Source organism: Cololabis saira, chromosome 19 (assembly GCF_033807715.1).
Source record: "Cololabis saira isolate AMF1-May2022 chromosome 19, fColSai1.1, whole genome shotgun sequence".
NCBI lineage: Eukaryota > Metazoa > Chordata > Actinopteri > Beloniformes > Belonidae > Cololabis > Cololabis saira.
This window is the reverse complement of record NC_084605.1, coordinates 14,644,030-14,665,529: the sequence shown is the minus strand read 5'-3', so window position 1 is coordinate 14,665,529 and position 21,500 is coordinate 14,644,030. Positions and strand designations below refer to the sequence as shown.

General features: G+C 41.9%; 1 protein-coding gene across 3 annotated transcripts in view; it reads right to left on the bottom strand.

Annotated features, from left to right (window-relative positions):
• Nucleotides 1-21,500, bottom strand: part of LOC133419296 (thyroid hormone receptor alpha) — a 252,702-nt gene that overhangs the window by 49,146 nt on the left and 182,056 nt on the right. For all 3 annotated transcript variants that reach the window (XM_061708380.1, XM_061708381.1, XM_061708382.1), the window contains one exon: nucleotides 10,349-10,410. In XM_061708380.1, coding sequence (XP_061564364.1) covers nucleotides 10,349-10,410 — 62 coding nt within the window. The remainder of the gene's footprint in view (nucleotides 1-10,348; nucleotides 10,411-21,500) is intronic.

Here is a 21,500-nt window from a genome sequence, read left to right as displayed (position 1 = left end):
AGACGCCGTGACCTCCGCGCCGCCAGAGCTAAAGAGTTCACCTGCTGATCTGAGATCTGATCTGCCCTCCACTGAAACATTCACAGCATCTCTTGACCAAAGAGAGCTTGAAAGATCCCCAGAAACCCACTAATGTGTGTGACGCCTTGGACGGGGATCATGGACTGGTCCTTCGCCGCGCTGTGGACTAGACCTGTGTTGAAAAAATCGATTTCCCAATTATAAATCGATTCTCATATTAATTCCTAAAAATCGATTCATACGTCTAAAGATCGATTTTTTTTTGTTTTTTTTTTCATTCATTCATTCATTCATTCATTCATTCATTCATTCATTCATTCATTCATTATCTTACCCGCTTTATCCCTTGCAGGGTCACGGGGGTCTGCTGGAGCCTATCCCAGCTTATTTTAGGTGAGAGGCAGGGGTTACATGTCTCCTGTTTTTTTTTTCTTTTACATATTTATGTTTTTTTTTTTTCATCATTACATTACAACTTTTGGTTAGTTTTTTGTTTATTCCCAAAAAAGGAATGTTTTGTTGGACACGAGAATAACTGATGCCATGTTTTTGCCTTTAAATATGTTTAAAGGTATGAAAACATTAAAGTGTTAGGTTATAATTCCATAAATTGTCTATATTTCATTACTTTATATACTGTCTTGGGGTTACATTTGCAAAAAATGCTAAAAACCAAATGCTCAAAAATTAAAAACCAAAATAGACCAAAAATGGAACAAATAAAAACGGAATGTGGGAAAAAATTAAACCGATTTCATCCGTCTCTGTTTCCTCCCTGGATCTGTTTGATAATTCTGACCCACACGATGTTTCTGAAAGCCGTTCTATCAGCATTCTGGGAGCTGATTGGTCCTTACAGCATAATTAGCTGCAATACTTGCTGTTTAATCTCAATATAATACTAGTAGTAATATTTTGCATAACTAGACAGTCGTATAATTCATGCAACAGCTCAAAAAACTGTTTTAATAACACTAACCAAAATCAATATCGGAATCTAATCGAATCGGATCGAATCAAATCTTGATAATCGATTCTGAATCTTAAGAATCGGAATCGAATCGATTCTTGACATTTGAATCGATCCCCAGTCCTACTGTGGACGTCAAGGAGGTCCAGTAACGATCACTGCGGCGCTGGATTCATGTTTGATTAGTTTTAACTGAGACATCCTCTCAGCATCCTCTCAGCATCCTCCTCACTGGCTCTGGCTTTGATTTGGCAGCAATGGTCGTGTGTTTGGTCCACGCTGCCCCCTGCAGGCACCGCCCCCTGGACCCGGGCCATTCAGGTTGCTGCTGAAGCTACATATCAAACCAATAAGTGGTCAGATTCCCGCTCCATCATCGGTTTCAGGACAAATGATGAATGAGCGGACTTCACCGGGTAACAACGTACTAATAATGGCTTATTGACCTCTTTCTCCTCTGCTGATTCGACACATCCAGCCCGAGGCTTCGGAGAAACACGGGTCGTTTTCTGGAGAACCGGAGAAAGTGTCTCGTGAAACCTTTTATCCAACATCCTGAGAGGAAACAAGAGATAAAAGCTTCTGACGGATGAAACGCTGGCGTTTTATAACCTGCCTGGTCTTTGCTCTCATGTGACGGCATTTAAAATAAATAAGAATGATTCTGAAATAAAAAGGCAGCTGATTCATCACGTTTGTCTGTGTTGGCTTGCATTTATATTTTTACCATCGCCGGATTAAAATGGATGCTTCTTTTTCCTGTTGCCATGGTGAGTTACATCCTGGTCATTTACTTACCGAAACGGCTCCTCAATACCCTCACTCCTTCATCTAGAGCTACTCTCCCTCTACCTTCACTCCTTCATCCACAGCTACTCTCCCTCTACCTTCACTCCTTCATCCAGAGCTAAACTCCCTCTACCTTCACTCCTTCATCCAGAGCTAAACTCCCTCTACCTTCACTCCTTCATCCAGAGCTAAACTCCCTCTACCTTCACTCCTTCATCCAGAGCTAAACTCCCTCTACCTTCACTCCTTCATCTAGAGCAGGGGTCGGCAACCCGCAGCTCTAGAGCCGCATGTGGCTCCTTAGCGCCGCCCTATTGGCTCCTGGAGCTTTTTCAAAAATGTTTGACCTTTTTTTTCCTTTTTTTCGTCTTTTTTTTCTTTTTTTTTTTCCTTTTTTTCTTCACTTTTTTTTCTTTTTTTCTCGAAATTTTGACTTTTTTTCTTGACATTCGATATTTCAACTTTTTTCTTGAAATTTTGACTTTTTTCTCGACATTTCGACTTTTTTCTCAACATTTCGACTTTTTTCTCAAGATTGTACTTCAACATTAATCTCGACATTTTGATTTTTTTGTCGAAATTTCGACTTTTCTTGACATTTCAAATTTTTTCTCGACATTTCCGCCTTTTTTCTCAAAATTTTGACTTTTTTCCCGACATTTCGACTTTTTTCTCGAAATTTTGACTTTTTTCTCGACATTTCGACTTTTTTCTCAAAGTGCATAATGAAAATAAATCTCCCCCAGTTCTAACTAATATAGAAACATGCAGCATGTGTTGCCTTCGTTCTAAGGCTGATACAAGACTTTTCATTTTTTGCGGCTCCAGACATATTTGTTGTTTGTGTTTTTGGTCCAATATGGCTCTTTCATTATGTTGGGTTGCCGACCACTGATCTAGAGCTACTCTCCCTCTACCTTCACTCCTTCATCCAGAGCTACTCTCCTTCTACTTTCACTCCTTCATCCAGAGCTATTCTCCCTCTCCACAGCTCCGCTCAGCCAGTGAAAGACGCCTGGTGCTTCCACCAACTCGTAGTGTGAAATCAGTAGCTAGTCTCTTCTCCTCCATTGTTCCCCGATGGTGGAACGACCTACCAAACTCTGTCTGATCTGCAGGTCTGGACCTAGTTTTAAGAGCAAGCTAAAGACTCAGCTCTTTAAGGAGCAGTTTTGCATCTAGTAAGATGCATGCACTTACGACAAGTCTTCTTAGACACCATCTTGTATATAGTATAGTAGCTTTCTTATTTAAAGAAAAAGGAAAAAAAAAATAAATATATATATATATATATATTTTGTAGCACTGGCATGGCAGCACCTGTGTCCAACTGGACTCTCAGCAGTCTGACCAGCACTGATCCAGCTGTACCCTCCTATGTGATTTTTTGCTTGTGTTGTTCTCTCAGATGTAAGTCGCTTTGGATAAAAGCGTCTGCCAAATCAGTGTTCCTCAACCTTTTTTCAGTGATGTACCCCCTGTGAAATATTTTTTCAGCCAAGTACCCCCTAACCAGCGCAAAGCACTTTTGGTTGTAAAAAAAAGACCTAAAACAGAGCACTGTGCCATCAGTAACTGATTTATTAAACATAAAAATATTGCTGCTACGCTTCAACCACGACTCCATCGTTGGTCCAAGTGATTGACAGGTGAAGCCAGGTGGCATTGGATAGGTTAGGTCAGGGTTGGGCAATCATGGTCCTCGAGGGCTGGTGTGCCTGCAGGTTTTAGATGTTTCCCTGCTTCATTGCACCATGATACAAGTGACTGTGTCATTAACAGAATTGTGCATGACCTGGATGAAGCTGATGACGATGATTAATTAGAATCAGGTGTGTTAAAGCAGGGAAACATCTAAAACATGCAGGACACCGGCCCTCGAGGACCAGGATTGCCCACCCCTGGGTTAGGTGGAACCATCCTGGTGTGGGGGATATTCTGCGGTTTTAGGATAATAAGTTGAATATCCTACTCCTGAAGATAAAATTCATTTTATGAATTTAGGCTTATATTTTCCTCAATTATTTATGAAATATTTATTTTTAAAGGATTTTTGCATGGATGCTACTTTTTAAATATATGTATATTTTAAAATCTCACGTACCCCCTGGAGTGTCTTCACGTACCCCCAGGGGTACACGTACCCCCATTTGAGAACCACTGGTCTAAATGACAGTAGTAGTAGTAGTAGTAGTAATTTCAGCACATTAGCTCCCTCACACAGACTCTAACTTGCTAAATCTCCCTGCAGAGACGGTTCCACCCCTGAAAACGCTGCTTCATCTCACCTGCTGCGCTCGAGCCCTCCTGTTCCTGCAGCAGCGCTCTGCTCGCCGGCATATGTGGTCAGAGGTGAGCTCATCTAAACAGTTTGTGGGCTTTTTAAAGACACATTTAAAGGCCCCGTTTTTGATGCAAATGTACACAAACCAGGTGGTAATTCTGAGCGCGATACTTCATAAGATACTTTACCTCTCTGATCAATTTCTCCTCATCATGAGTTCACTGGTGAATTAATCATTGAACCTTGATAATCTAAAAACCTTCAGTTCTTTATAGGGCTGGGCGATATATCGAGATTTTAATATATATCGATATATTTTCAAACGCGATATGGTACGAGACAATATCGTTTATATTGATTTAAAAAAAAAAAAAAAAACATTTTTTTTTTTTTTTTTGATTTTGATATAGCTTATTTTGTGACAAATTGACTTGAATGTTTTATTTGAGATTTGCACAAATGTTTTGTTATTTGCACAACTGTCAACCTCAGTGGAAAAGTCTGCCTGTTACTGTCTACATTGTATTAATTGCACAGTGTATTTGAATTTAATTGTTATGCAGGAAAGGGATATTTGTTTTATTTTATTCAAGAAGCATTTTTATTCTATATATGCAGGCAGTTTATTTTTATTTCATTTGTTTTATACATTTTGATATTGTGCAGATCTCTGTTAATAAAGGTACCTGTGTGACATTTGGCACGAGGCTTTGTATTAAAACTGATTGTTTTTTTAAGGGTTTGCCTCAGAAACAAATGAAGCTAACAGAGATGCTAACAGAGATGCTAACAGAGATGCTATGCTATAATGCTTTGGGGGAAACCCCAATTATGGCACAGAAAAAAAATATCGATATATATCGAGTATCGCCATTCAGCTAGAAAATATCGAGATATGACTTTTGGTCCATATCGCCCAGCCCTAGTTCTTTATTAACTTCAAGTTCCTCAACTGAGTGCAGTCTGGCGACTGATGGAGGATGTTTACACCGAAGGGAACCAGTGGGTTCCCAGCCTCGGGAGCTGAGCGGTGTGTTGGTTTTTCTATACGGCCTCCCAGCCCAGGGTTGCTGAGGGAGTGCCCACGGAGACGCAGGAAATAGCAGATCTCCACTTCTGTGTGCTGTATACGTAGCTGAGAAGTAGGGCGAGGAGGAGATGGTCCACTGCAAGTCACAAATAAAGTCTGTGTGGGTGTTCGGGTGCAAGTGCACACAAACAGAGCTGCTCGCACATCTTTGCACGCATATGCACGTTCCAGCCACTGAGAAAGGACAGCCCTGGGAGGAAGCTCAGCCCGGGAGATGACTAGATTGGCTGGTATCCTCTGAACCACGAAGTAACCCCAAACATACAGGAGGAAGAGAGAAAAAAGAGGCATGTCCCATTTGCTGGAGGATGTCTAAGATTACATTAACAGACAGAAGAGCCTGAAAAAAGCTGCAATAGGATCTCAGTGTCCTGCAACAGCCCACCCGACGTGACTCTAAACGTTGCTGTTTTAAAGGGTGGACACATCAAAAATGTATAGCAGCTGTAAATATGTCATTTGTTTTGTACATACGGTGCATTAAAAATCTGTGCAGCGTCGTGTGCTCGGCTGTGCAAGGAGGCACGGGGAGAGCTGTGACTGGCAGTGTCAGTTGGGCTCTGCCTTCTGGCCTCGATACGCCTTTTAGAGGAGGGGGAGGAGGAGGAGGGGTGCAAGAAGAGGATGGTGAGAAAGGGCCACAGAATAAGAGGGCAAAATTTGAGAGCAAGAGCCAAGTTGGTAGAAGCAGCATTGCAGTCGAGCTGCTGTGTGTGGTAGCTGTTAGACTTCAAGTCCGGAAGGTTATATGATCAGAGCTCAGATATATATATATATATATATATATATATATATATATATATATATATACATATATATATATATATATATTTATTAATAAAATAAATATATATTAAAAATGCATATACATATGCCTTAGGTTTTTACCAACATGGTATTAACCATCAATATATATGCAGACAAAAAAAATAAAATATATATACTGTATATATATATATATATATATATATATATATATATATATATATATATAAAATAAATATATATGATATATTTTAAAATTTTATATTAAAAAAGCATACATGCCTTAGGTTTTTACCAACATGGTATTAACCATTAATATATATATGCAGACAAAAAAAAAGCAAAGCACACGAGCATATATTCGCAGAGAAAAAGGTAGTACAAGTGAGCAGAAGAAAGAAGACTGCAGCCAGATGAGGAAGAAGGAAAAGATGTGGAGGGAGGGTGCCAGGGAGATAAAAGAACATGAGAGGAGCAGCAGGAATGAAGAATGTGAGCTGCTCTGAGCTGGCGGGGCAAGCTGCAGCAGGCGCGTCCTCCTCCTCCTGTGGCTGCGTGCGAAGGCCAAGCCCAAAATCAATACTGCTGCAGCTCTCCGGCTGTGGCTGCCCGCCCCTCCCAGAGCGGCCCGCCGATACCTCCGACCAGCACCGCTCAGCCGGGACAAGGAGGTCTTCCCGGGGCGGCCGAGTCCAGGTGAATGTGTGGTTCAGGTTCCTGAAGGAGGCTCAGGCCCCGTTTACACGTAGCAAAAACAGTGGTGTTTTCATGCGTTTTGGCCGTTCAATTACACGAAAACAAAGCTCAAAGTCACCGAAAACGATAATTTCTGAAAAGTGGAGATTTGCCAAAAACTCCGTCTCCGACATTTGCTTGTAAACAGAGGGAAACGGACATTTAGGCTTCAGAATGTCACAGAAACGTCACCAGCATCCTGTGTGCGACCTGTGTTTACAATTTGTTTGGCCACCGTCAGTATTTTCTTTCATTTCACTTGTTTTATATTCTAACGTCACACTTAAAAGTAACTCCACTTCTCGTGGCATCTTGGAAGTAACTGGAAGTAACTCGTGTCATTTGTTGACGTTTTTTTTCCAGGATTCCGATTGGCTAGCATGATTTTATGCTTCTCGTTTCACTGCCACCTGTAGGTTTGGCATGTTCATAGTGCCCCTTAACAGCGTATTTCTGAGGGTTCGTGTAAATGATGGTATTTTTCAAAACGTAGAGGGGGAAATATCCGTTTTTGTAAATACCCGGCTATGTGTAAACGTGGCCTGAGAGTCCGGCCTCTGAGCTCCGTCAGTGGCAGCAGCTCATCGCTGGTTCGTCCAGCTTCCCGAGGTGGCCGAGTCCAGGTGAATCAGTGCGTCCGAAAAGCCATACTACTCAAAAAGTATCGGCACACTTTTGAGTAAATACCAGTAGTGTGCATTAATTCGGACGTACTACTCAGAGCGCACACGGAACTTCCTGCCGTTGGGAGGGGGAGTTGTTACCATAGTAAAAAATTCACGTAATAGTATTTCACTCCCTCTCACTTAATGTTATGCCATAAAACAATTGGCAGCCTGTAGCTAGCTCATTCGTAAACTCACTAATGTGATAAATGATGAACTCATCTGGTTAATATCTTATGGAAACCAAAGCGAAATCACACCTAATTACTCACATTTGAACTGTAGCGTGATGGTGGTGGTGCTGCTGCTGCAGCTTTGCTTGGTACCGGTAATGTTATCCTCCATTTTTGTTGGTTGCTAAGTATCTGCGCAGCACTTAGCAACCAAACACTGCTGCCTTGCATTGTGTGAAGTTTCTGCTTAGCTAGTGTCCATCAATCCATACTAATACACTTCTCCGGAATGAGTATGGATAGCGCATACTATTGTGTACGTACTAATGTTTCGGACGCTCTAAAAAATCTCACATACTGTTTTTGCTACTCATTAGGGTGGAAGTGTGTAATTTTGGACGCAGCTAATGTGTGGTCCAGGTTCCTGAAGGAGGCTCAGAGTAGTGATGCACCGATTGTTCGGTAACCGAAATTGTTCGGCCAAAAATGGCAAAAAAACACTTTCGGTGTTCGGTGGAATAAGTGGGAAAAAAACGAACAATTAATAACGGCGTTGTAATATAAGGAAATAGCCTGGCCGCTCCGTCCCGTAACGGTTGAACCACAAACATAAATCGTTGGCCAACCAAAAACTAACCCCATAAGAATTTTACCAACATTCACCAGGAGGTGGAACCAAAACAACATAATACTGGGAAATTAAAAAATTTTCAGTTTTTTATGTTCAATAAATATTTTCTACCTTGTAATTTTGTAAAAGATTTTTTTCTTTGAAAAGCCTAAATTACATGTATTTGATTTATGCAATGGTGAAAAAATTAGCAAAATAAATGAAAAACTGCTGAAGAACCATGTTCGGTATTGTTCGGTATTCGGCCAAGTGTTTATTATTATTTTCGGTTTTGGTTTCGGCCACAAATTTTCATTTCGGTGCATCACTAGCTCAGAGTCGGGAATCCCAGCTCCGTCAGTGGCAGCAGCTCATCGCTGGTTCGTCCAGCTGAGCATGTCGTCCCTCCTGCGCTGCTCTGGCTGGAGAACAGGCCACCAGTGAGGTCCCCGCTGCACCTTAACGCTTGGGGGTTTCGCTCCCACAGGAACGTGCTGACATCATCACAGAGGATGTAATCCAACTCCAGGCAACCGTGACCGTAAGACTGACATATTGTCATACTCTCGCAGCTCAAATGGACCGTAGCAGGTGGAATATTGTACAAGACGGGCGGAGGGGGGGCCTGGCACCGGGGGCCTTGTTTCTGCTATTCTGTGGGCTTATATTTTCATGTCAACGTATCTCCCACCACATCCCTCTTAATATCTCTCCCCTCGCACGCCTGGGTCCTGATCCCCGGGGAGCTGTCACCTCCACAGCAAACAGCATCTGACACCAAGGCAAGCAGAGCAGAGGCCTCTGTGTGTTCATAGCAGATGAAAACATACGGTACACCAGAACCACGCTGATGTGAACCCGTCGCTACGATCCACTAACATGGGCATGACAATTTTTTAAAGCCATTACAACTACAGTAATCCCTCGCTATAACGCGGTTCACCTTTCACGTTTTGCTGCTTCACGGATTTGCATTGTGCATCGTGTTCTGCATTCTGATTGGCTAATCAGTCTCCCCACTTCTTCACTTCCTGTGTCAATAACGTTGGTCACTTCGCAACAATGCTGAGAACGGCCAATGAACTTCAGCAGCAGCTCAAGAACGGGACCCTTTGATGAATCGTTCATTACAGTTCTCAGATATAATCCATGGTGGCATGTCGGTTTATACGAATCTTTTTGCCCAGAAGAAAAAAGAGCAACAAAAACTACCCATAACTATGTTCTTTTCTCGGAAAAACACACCTGTCCTACACCATGGGTGTAAATAGCCTGCATAGTTCCAGCCTGATCCATAAAAAGACAAATACACGCCAGTAACAATTTGTCCTACTGTACTTATTGTATTTTTTTTCAAAATAATTTTTCATTTTATCCCATTCAAATCCAATTACTCGGGTCACGGTGGGGCGGGGCTGATCTCCACAATTTGAAGCCTTGTATAAAAAGGTTGCTACTTTGTGGATTTCACTTATCACGGGTTCTAGGGCTGGGCGATATATCGAGATTTTAATATATATCGATATATTTTCAAACGCGATATGGTACGAGACAATATCGTTTATATCGATTTAAAAAAAAAAATTATGATTTTGATATAGCTTATTTTGTGACAAATTGACTTGAATGTTTTATTTGAGATTTGCACACATGTTTTGTTATTTGCACAACTGTCAACCTCAGTGGAAAAGTCTGCCTGTTACTGTCTACATTGTATTAATTGCACAGTGTATTTTAATTTAATTGTTATGTAGGAAAGGGATATTTGTTTTATTTTATTCAAGAAGCATTTTTATTCTCTATATGCAGGCAGTTTATTTTTATTTCATTTGTTTTATACATTTTGATATTGTGCAGACCTCTGTTAATAAAGGAACCTGTGTGACATTTGGCACGAGGCTTTGTATTAAAACGGACTGTTTTTTTGAGGGTTTGCCTCAGAAAAAAATGAAGCTAACAGAGATGCTATGCTGTAATGCTTTGGGGGAAACCCCAATTATGGCACAGAAAAAATATCGATATATATCGAGTATCGCCATTCAGCTAGAAAATATCGAGATATGACTTTTGGTCCATATCGCCCAGCCCTAACGGGTTCTTTTTGGAACATAACCCCCGCGAAAAACCAGGGATTACTGTATTTAAAGATACACCGGAGGTCTCATGCAACAGGTTGAAGAGCGTTTACCCTCCATCACAGAGGAAGCAGGAAAACCTTAAATACCAGAATTTGAGGATCCACTCACCAGTCATACTCTTCACGGAACATTGGCTGTTCTTCCTCTTCCTTTTAGGGCCATTGAGCCACCTAGCGAGAGAGAAATAAAGAGAGTTCAGTTAATAACAACAACACAGGCACGGGTAAGGGTAGCTAGTGAGGTGATGTGACCTGACAGCCGGTGTTTCTGTTTCCTCCGCTGCACATAAACTCCATGAATCCCGCTCCTCACAGCCAGTTAGCCTGTGTTTGTTGCATTAACGCCAGCGACCAGAGCTGTCACATAGCTGGGCATCCTCTTTTTTATTTTCTTATTATTCAGAGGCGGTTGCTGGAGCTGCATTCATGCACTTATCTACGTAGCGCACGTTTAAGCTTCTCAAAATCATACAGATTCATGTGACACTGGAACTGATGGAAATCTGCAGTAAACTTGAAATGTGCACAAAAAGGACGTGGACATCACGCAGGCTTCCATTATTTGGTTTGAAGCAAATAAACTAGGAAAAAGACTTTAAAAGGAGAAAAAAAAAACACTAAACCACCATAAATAGCTGTCATGGAACGAGAACCTTGAAGCGTAAACAAAACCACAAGGCAGAAAACACAAACCTAAATAACATCCTGATGGATCTTAAATGGTACATTCCGATTTCTCCTTAAAGCCAAAAACATCAGTTATATATTTGACTGTTTATGTAATCAATTATCTCAGTGGGATGGTTGTTATAGAGGATCCTGGATCTCCTCAGTGTCTGAGATGGTGAAATCAAGTCTGCAACCTGGACTTGGTTGCACCAACGCAACACCACCGACTCGGGCTTCAAATCATGTCACTTTGGTCTCCAACACAAAATGTACGTTTCTGACCGACTATTAGTAAAACTAGGGTTGTTTAAAGTGTAGAATGTTGCTGTACTCAGATTATAAGACCTTGTAAGTGAGAATATCACTAATAACACTGCACTGCAATATATATATATATATATATATATATATATATATATATATATATATATATATATACAGTACTCGAGTTGTAAAAAAAAAAAAAATCAGGGGGGATGGTGGATTTTATCATATGGGGACAGATAATTTGTGCTGATTAAAGTAAAAAAGTTAAAAAAAAAGAGTAAAAAAATCTTATTACACTTAAAACAAGACTCGTCACTGGAAAAGACAACAATTTTCACCTGTTTCAAGTAGATTTTAACTTGAAATAAGTAGAAAAATCTGCCAGTGGAACAATATTTTTTTGCTTGTAATGCGAAGATAAATCTTGTCCCACTGGCAGATTTTTCTACTTATTTCAAGTGAAAATTTACTTGAAACAAGTGAAAATTGTCAAAAAGGTTATTTTTCTGGTGATGACTCTAAATGTTGAAATAGCAGTAAAACCACATTCATTGATGAAATGACATAAGGGATGGAAAGGGGGGGTGGCAGTTTTACAGGGGGGATGATTTTGACCGTTTTTATTTCAGGGGGGATGCCATCCCCCCTCATCCCCCCTCAACTCCAGTACTGTATATATATATAAATATGGTCAACCAAGACTTTTCAATCGTCTGCTCTTCAGTCCAACTGCTGCCTCACATTGTTCAGCAAAACTAACTAACTAAAGATTCACCAGCCCCACTATGGCCCGGACCATCTGATGCACAAACAGCTTGGCAGAAGCAGCATAGTCCAGAAATCCAGTCCAAACTCTCAAAAATGTCTTTGTCCTTGGGAGTAAGAACATTTTTCTTGACTAAAGAAAGTTTTTTTTTTGTGTGACACGTCAGTCGTGGCTGTTGCAGTCACGAGGATGGCCGTCCATACCGGGATCCATCATTTTATGAGTCAGAACAGGGTGGCGTCCACTGGTGCTGGACCAGGCGAAATACTTCAGGGGACAAGCACAGACAGGTCAGTGGAAAAGATATTCAACCCCCCCCTGCCCTCCCGCTGCCGCTAATGTAATCACCAACGTGTGCATAGTGAAATGTGCTCCACGTTAAGAGTACGAGCCGCTTTATAAATAGATGACCAGTAACATAAAGCACTTTGAGCGCTCAGTGATTCTAAGTAATCTGTGTAAATTAGGTCTGTGACAGAAATACAGCAAAGTTGGGGCGCACATAAATAACTGATCAAATTGCTAAAAAGATAAATCAATACATCTGTAAAATTCTGAGCTGTGCCTTGTCATAAATTTTTAGAAACTGTCTCCTTGTATCCTGTTACCCGCTAGGCATCTGGTACTTACATTAAGTAAGGAAATAGGAGCCTGATTTGGCACGACACATTTTAAGAGGAGTTAAAGAGTTCTCAAGACCAAATGTTGGGGCATAAAGCATTTGTCAGAGTATAAGGGAGCCTCTATTGCAGCAGTTGGTTGCGTTGTGGCAGTAAAAGCCCCGTTCCCAGCGCTGCTCTCAGACCAAACCCCACAGCAGGAGAATGACTCTAGAGGAAATTGCACAAATAAGCCCCTAAAAGCACTCAGGCCACACTGACACGCACGGGGGAAACCCCCACGGGGGGAGGGGCGAGGACTGCACATGCCCAGATCAACACGCGCCCGTAACAGCCGTAGACATATATACGTAGACGCCTCATAGACTGACGCTGCCTATTGGAGCTGACGTTCAGCGCGGCCGCCATCTTGGATAGGTCTCCAATGCGCCCCCCGTGCATTTATTTCTACTGAGGAAGGTGTATCCCCGACTACAATAATAATAATAATGACTTGGATTTATATAGCACCCTTCAAGGCACCCAGAGCGCTTTACAGAGACCATTATTCATTCATACACATTCTCACCGGTGGTGGTAAGCTACGTTTGTAGCCACAGCTGCCCTGGGGAAGCGTGGCTGCCATATCGCACCAAACGGCCCCTCCGACCACCACCAACATTCACACACATTCACACGGGGCAATAATCCATAACTCCCCGATTTTCACACGGTTTGGTTTGTTACAAACGGCAGAGACTTAGTTATGATACAGGACGCTGTCACACATTAAAAATACGTACTTTTATGCTAAAATACTTTGTATTATGCTCTTTAACAAAGACATATGGTATGGCATATTGATAAATGTATAAATTAATTAATTTTAAGTTTGATTGTTCATTTGAATTTATGAGTCATGAGCTGTCATTAGGACATTATGGGAAAGTTTTTATACATGTCATTTCATTCTGTAACATATATACATACAAGCTCCCATATATACTGTACCAGCTCAGTACATTTTTTTAAAGGCCTGGAAAAGTAAGCATTATAAATCCAGGTCGTACTGCGGCAAAAAATTGTATTTTAAAAAACTGGAAATCAGAAAAAACCCCAGCACCCAAACAGTGGATCAATGAACTTGCATCATATAGCACTCCAGAAAAAATACTGTATTCTGTTAGAAAAAAACTTTGACCTTATTTGGGGACCCTTTTTTGAATTTATGCCTTTATTGGGCTAGCTAATGATCTGAATCATCTACTGCATTAATTAATGTGTTTTTTCAGGACTTGATTATTTACTTTAATTATGCATTTGCTCCACTATTGTTATGCATATGTGAAAAGAAGCTAAATTATTTTGAATGATGTAATGTACTGACCATATGACGGAGGGAAGGGGAGAGGGGTGTGTTGTATTTATTCATTTATATTCATGTATTTTTTCTTTCTTTCTTATTAATATTATGTATTTATTTTTGTTTAATTATTGTTAGAAAAGTTAAAAAAGGGGAAAATATTGATATTTCTATTGTTATTGTAAATCTCTCTTTTTTTTCTCTTATTGCACTCATTAAATATATCTATATAAAAAATAAAAATAAATCCAGGTCATTCCAGGGTCTTATACTACCCTGTTAGGCTTGCAACTAGGACTGAGGAAAAACCCTTGAAAAAGGCCCGTTCTGAAGGGATGGGATGGGGCGCTGATGTGGTGTGATCTCATCTGGTTTAGCATAGACTCCTGGTCCACCAAACACACACAGGTCCTCCTGTCCGAGTGGCGCCGCCCCCCTCTCTCAGTCCGTCCGTCCGTCCATCCATCCATCCATCCATCCATCCATCCATCCATCCATCCATCCATCCATCCATCCATCCATCCATCCATCCATCCATCCATCCATCCATCGCTTATCCGTTCCCGGGTCGCGGGGGCAGCAGTCTCAACAGAGTTTCCCAGACTTCCTTCACCCCAGGCACTTCCTCCAGCTCTTCCGAGGGGAGTCCGAGGCGTTCCCAGGCCAGCCGAGAGACATAGTCTCTCCAGCGTGTCCTGGGTCTTCCCCGGGGTCTGCTCCCGGAGGGACATGCCTGGAACACCTCCCTAGGGAGGAGGGACATGCCTGGAACACCTCCCTAGGGAGGAGGGACATGCCTGGAACACCTCCCTAGGGAGGCGTCCAGGAGGATCCGATAGATGCCCAAGCCACCTCAGCTGAGTCCTCTCAATGTGAAGGAGCAGCGGCTCGACTCCGAGCTCCTCCCGAGTGACTGAGCTTCTCATCTCCAAGGGAGCGTCCAGCCACCCTCGGCCGCTTGTATCCGCGATCTTATCCTTTCGGGCATTATCCAAAGTACATCACCATAGGTGAGGGTGGGAGCGTAGATTGACCGGTAAATTGAGAGCTTCGCCTTTCGACTCAGCTGTTTCTTCACCACGATGGTCCGGACCCTGCACCGATCTGTCTGTCAATCTCACGCTCCATCTTTCCCTCACTCGTGAACAAAACCCCGATCTCTCGGTCCATAAAGGGATAAATACAAACTAGGATAACGTTTGGTATCATTTACATCAGCCATCTGCAGTGATGACGATGTGTTCAGGTTCACCGTATCTGTGAAACCGTCCCACTCCTGAAAGGTTCAGGTTCTGTGTCCTTGTACAGCCTACGCGCAGGTTTCTCTGCAGCGGCGCTGTGATGGTACGACCGACTCCGGCTCAATTATGGAGGGGAGGAATGTAAGCCCTGTTTGTCACCGCTGATGTTTGGACGCCGGCCTTGAAAGGAAACAGGTGCTGGCTGCAGCCCCCCACTTCTGCCTGTTTGGGATTAGCTGGGGGTCTGCGGCGTGCTGGTGTGGTTGGAGCAGGCCGGGAGGAGAACGTTTCATCCGTTCTGACTTCTTTCAACTTCGAGTGATGGCGGATGACGTGAGCAAAGACATTTGTGGTTTTCCTGAAGTAGCTGACTATCGTTTTGTGTAAAGTAAAACTGCACCCAACACTGCATGCAGGACTTCATCTTCCTACGAATGTCGTAAACACATGCTCAGCTTTCTTATTTTTTCTACTTTCATTTATGCAGAGGTTTGTGCTTCATCTCCACTGATTATTGACAAACACCAATAAACCAATAAAGATGTGTGGATGTATGTGAAGAAGCTGGACTCTGACATCAGCTCGGGATTACGTCTCTGCTTTCATGCATGATGCAGTGCTGCTGCCCTCCCAGTTGGCGCTGAGGTGCTGCACCAAGTGGAGGAGTTCAAGCATCTTGGGGTCTTGTTTGCAACTAGTCTTGTTATTGTCAGCCTGTTTCAATTTTAGTCTAGTCTTTGGGTCAAGCTATTATTTTAGTTTCTATTAGTTTTACTCACGTTCATTCTCCTTTTAGTCGTGTCAAGTTTCAGTCGACTAAAAGTCTGAGCATGTTAGTCTTATTTTAGTCAGAATTGTCATTTTCTGACTAAAATTGCCATTTTAATCTAGTTTTAATCGAAAACTGATGACATTTTAGTCTCGTTTTAGTCAAAAGATTGTATTTAGCCAAATTCATTTTACAATTCAAACAACGTTATCTTATCATTATATTATTGTTACCTTATAGACTCAAGAATACATTCATTCCAGATACAGAAGACTCTAATTTGAGTTTACAACATATTTATTTTTCTGCATTTCTTTTTCTTTTTCCACGACACATTGGGTTTTCTTTTCCACGTCTATGTAGGAAAGTGCATCCAAATATGGTCTCTTCTTCTTCTCCCAGCCCCAGAGCAGATCCCTGCGTTTCTCTACTTAACTTTGTTTTTACTTGACGTGAACCTAGAGCTCTGCGTTAACGGCATCAGCCTCTAACTCTGCAGCTGCATCTTCTGGATCTGATTCCCCGCGGGCCTGTGATTGAGGACGTGACGTCACTCAGCAGCAGAACTAAAGGAAACTACTGAAAACATGCTTATTAAGGATCTTTGTTAGAACATTTCGTCTCGTTTTGGTCAACGAAAATGAAGACACATTTTAGCAGAGTTTTTATTTTGTAATCTACATTTTAGTCTCATTTTTATTCGTCGACGATATTGCATTATGTAAAATTGCAATATATTTAATTATCGTTATTGTCACATGACCATTATTTTCGTTGCGTCTCATCTCTCATCTCGTTTTCCTCAGCTGATAAAGGTTCGTTGACGACGATATTTATAATTTTCGTTTACGAAAGCAACTTTATTTGCAAGTGAGGGAGGAACGGAGCGAGAGACTGACTGATCCAGACTGATCTGCTGCGGCGAAGAGACATCAAACGGCAGAAGTGGGTTCCCTCCCCTGGACTCCCTCTCCCGGGACGGCTGGGAAGCTGTTGTTTGTGAAGGAGCTGCAGGACTGGGAGTAGCAGCCAGCTGAGGTGGTTTGGGTGTCTCCTGCCTCCCTGGGGAGCAGCTTCAGACACACCCCAGCAGCTGCAGACCCGGGACATGCGCTTGGGAACGCCTCGCCATTCCTTTTTTTTAAAAATATTTTTATCCCAATTTCTTTCCCCATTTTATCACCTAGTGCTCCTACCTAAGTCAGTCAGGGGCATTGCTCCCTCTACCAACCCTGGGAGGGTCTTGCACTGAGCTCAGGTCTCCTCCTTAACCTGAGGAGTGAGCAGGCAGCTGCTTTTCACCAGACAGGGTGGGGTTTCTCTGGCCGGACATAGCACGTGGAAGGATCACGTTATTCCGGCCGGATCCTCCCCACCCCATGTGGCGCCCCGGTTGGCCAGAGGGGGCATGTGTAGCCCAGGACTGTGTGCATGTTTTTGTGAGGATAGCTCACATTAGCAACCCAAGGGTGTTTTTGTGTTTTTGATTGTTATTTTATTCTGCATGTAAAGCACCATGTGTTGCATTTATATTGTATGATTTGTTGCTATATAAATAAATAAAGTTTGAGTTTAAGGGAACATGGGGAGAACATGCAAACTTCACACAGAAAGGCCCTTTACAACCCCACCCAGGGTGTGGTGCTGAAGTCATGGGGGAACTTAACACAAACTTAACACGCACTTCAGCGCCCACAGCGTCCCCGGCAGGAATTGAACCCAGGACCTTCTTGCTGTGAGACGGCTGCACTACCAGCTTCTCCACCCCTTCCTTGCCATCCCCCCCGGAAGAGCTGGAAGCACAGGTGGCACAGGAGGGGAAGGCCTGGCCGGATGATTTCAAGGACCAGTAAATAAACAAATTCAGAGGAGATCTGCAACTTTGCCTACTGCTACTACTGTCAACTGTCATTTAACCAGAGGTGGGTAGAGTAGCCAAACATTGTACTCAAGTAAAAGTACTGTTACTTCAGAATAATATGACTCAAGTAGAAGTAAAAAGTAGTCACCCAAATAATTACTTGAGTAAAAGTAAAAAAGTACTTGGTGAAAAAACTACTCAAGTACTGAGTAACTGTTGAGTAATGTCTGATTTATTTTTTTACAACCATTCAAACAGACAAAAGTACAAAATAATCATCTTCCGGCAAATTAAATCAATAAAATAGTAAAATAAATTAAAATTTAAAAAATTAAAATAGCTTAAATTAAAATAATCTTAAAGTAAATTCAAGTACTTTAATAAATAATAAAACAAATAAAATAATAACAGAATAAATAAATTAAGCACAAGTAGCACAAAATTTCAAGCCTTTGTACTTTTCTTTTTTAACCAGGCTCCGCAGGCAGGACAAAACATGCAAAAACAAACATTTTTACCAAAGAATTACCCAGTGATGTCATGAGATTGACGCGTACGCGGATAAAAGGGATAAAAGAAAAGTAACAGCTCAACGTAGCCTAATGTAGCGGAGTAAGAGTAACAATTTCTTCTCCACAAATCTACTCAAGTAAAAGTAAAAAGTATAGTGATTCAAAACTACTCCTAAAAGTACAAAATTTCCCAAAACTTACTCAAGTAAATGTAACGGAGTAAATGTAACTCGTTACTACCCACCTCTGCATTTAACAGACGCTTTTATCCAAACCTGTGTCCTCCAGACCCAAGCCCGCCTCTGTAGCCACTAGACTACCACCCCCCTCCACTAGACTAGACAGACTGCACTGCCTAACTTGGACAATCAACAAATATTTAAGCGCTCAGTTATTGATACATTGTCGACCTGAATAGATTTTCGTGACACATCTTCTGTCACTGCAGCTGAATAAACTGAGAGTTTGATTTTGTGCAGTAAGTAGCCTTCACCCACTCGGCCACAGTCTGGCCTGAAGAAACACTTTTACACTTTAATTACTCGTCAAAATCACAAGCTGCTGAGATTGAGCTCAAATGCTTTAGACTTCCCTGTAACCACCACGAGCCCTGCTCCCAGGTCGCATTCAGCCTTTTCCAAAAACATCAGACGGATTAAATTAAGCTTGTAAATAGCCTGCGTGGTTCCAGCCTGATACATGACAATCATTGGTGCTTGTGGGATCCTCTAAAGCTCTGCTTGGACCCAGCTGATGGACGTGGAGCAAGACGACTCCTGGGAGAGCGAGGGAGCAATATGGCAAGCCGTTTTAATATTTAACAGCTAGACTGGATATGTGTTGCAGATATCCGCAATTCAATTCTTCCTAGTCAAAAAGAGCATTTCAGATATCTACAATTACATTCTTCCTATTAGGGCTGTTCGATTTTGCCCAAAAATAAAATCTCAATTTTTTTCTCTCAAAATCCGATTTTCGATTACGATTATTTTGTGAATTGACAAAAGGCAAAGAAATGATTTCAAATATGCTGTTTTTTTATTGAACATTTGCCCCATTGGGCTTTAAGTGCAAACTTTGCTCTTATTAAACCAAAAATGAATGAATAAAGTGCAAAACTCTGTAAAATAAGTTGAAAAAAAGTTTTTAAAAAATATAATAATATTTGCTATTCACATTTGAAAGTTTTTTGCAAGGAACACGAGCCGGTCTACCGCATCTGGCTTGAGGGATGCCCGGTGGCATGTTACAACGCCCCCTCCTACACTAAAGAGCCTCTCCGATGGGGCACTTGTCGCAGGTATTGAGAGGTATTTCCATCAATCATTAATATGGTATCAATCATTAATATGTGTGCAGACAAGGTAAAAAAAAAAAAAAGTGAAAAATCGATTTTACGATTTTCACGTTTTAACATCGTTCTAATTACATAATCGCGATTACGATTTAAAATCGAACAGCCCTACTTCCTATCCACAATTGTCATTTCAGATATCCACAACGTCATTCTGCCTAGGACAAATGACGTCACTTTTGCCATTCATGTGTATGGGGATATGTGCAGATATGTGAATTAAGGATATCTGCAACTGAATTACGACTAGCTGTAATTCCAGTTTCAGATATCTACAATTTAATTCTGACTAGTCATAATTCCAGTTCAAGATATCTTGACATTATACAGGACTGTCTCAGAAAATTAGAATATTGTGATAAAGTCCTTTATTTTCTGTAATGCAAAAATGTCATACATTCTGGATTCATTACAAATCAACTGAAATATTGCAAGCCTTTTATTATTTTAATATTGCTGATCATGGCTTACAGCTTAAGAAAACTCAAATATCCTATCTCAAAAAAATGGAATATTCTGGGAATCTTAATCTTAAACTGTAAGCCATAATCAGCAATATTAAAATAATAAAAGGCTTGCAATATTTCAGTTGATTTGTAATGAATCCAGAATGTATGACATTTTTGTTTTTTTTAATTGCATTACAGAAAATAAAGAACTTTATCACAATATTCACATTTTCTGAGACAGTCCTGTAGATATCTTGTATCACAATTCTGACTAGTCACAATGCAATTACGACTAGTCCAAATGCAGTTGTAGATATCTGCAATGTTAATTCCGGATAATCAAACTTAGCCATTAAATGTTAAAACGGCTTGCCATAGAGCGACCTGTGAAGCCACGCTGCAGACCGCAGCGGCTGCTGCAACGCAGAGCAAGACATCTGTGACACGTCGGAACATGACAGCCTGTGAGAGCTGCCACCACGGCAAAGCGATAAGGTGGAGCTCTCATTGAACGTCACTCAGAGCCACATGTTTCTCTCTCTGTCAAGCGGCTTCCACGTCGCTGCGCTGAGAGGAGCTGGAAGCGACAACGATCCCACTGCCAGCGCTGCGACAGCTCCGTCCTCCAGCCTGACAGCAGGCTGGTGGAGATGCAAGCATCCTACAACTGTGTCAGGGTTTGTTTACCCTCGCTTGAGCTCCGCGCTGATCCGTTTCCAAGCAGGCATTTTGATAGGCTACATGATGACACAACAGCCGGAGAGCTGGCACGGTAATAATATGATTAGAACATGATACTGCAGATCTCCGACTCTTTGAAGAAGATCCAGCTCTAATCCTCTCCTCCGGGGTCTGAGCAAACCCCGAAATAGCTCTCAGAGGAATATTAGCACCCCTGAAACGTGCAAGCAATAGCACACTGGGAAGAGCAGAGCTCTTGGGAACAGAAACGACCTCTCAGTGGCTTTTTCCCGGTGGCCTTTATTGGGAAAGTAGGTGGGCAGGAAACAGGTAGAGAGAAGGGAGGAGACACGCAGCGAAGAGCAAGAGGCTGGGACTCAAACCTGCGCTGCGTGCACGAGGGCGATAGTCTCTGTGGACGGCACCCGCCGACCCTCTCAGCTATCCAGGGCCCGGGTGTTTTGCTGTATAACTGAATATCATGGATATCGTGGACTATCATGGAAAATCAGGGATTTTCGCTTCCCGTCCAGAATCAGAATCATGTTTATTTGTCCAAGTCAGGTCAAACAAGACTGGGAATTTGACTCGGCTATTTTCGGTCCTTTTTATTCTCTCTCAGAGTCGTGATGAGAGCAGCTACGGAAGAGTATTAGGGCCAGGCAGGAGAAAAATAAAAATAATATTTTAGAGGAGGACGTTTTTTTTTTTTCATTGTGCACTTCGAGAA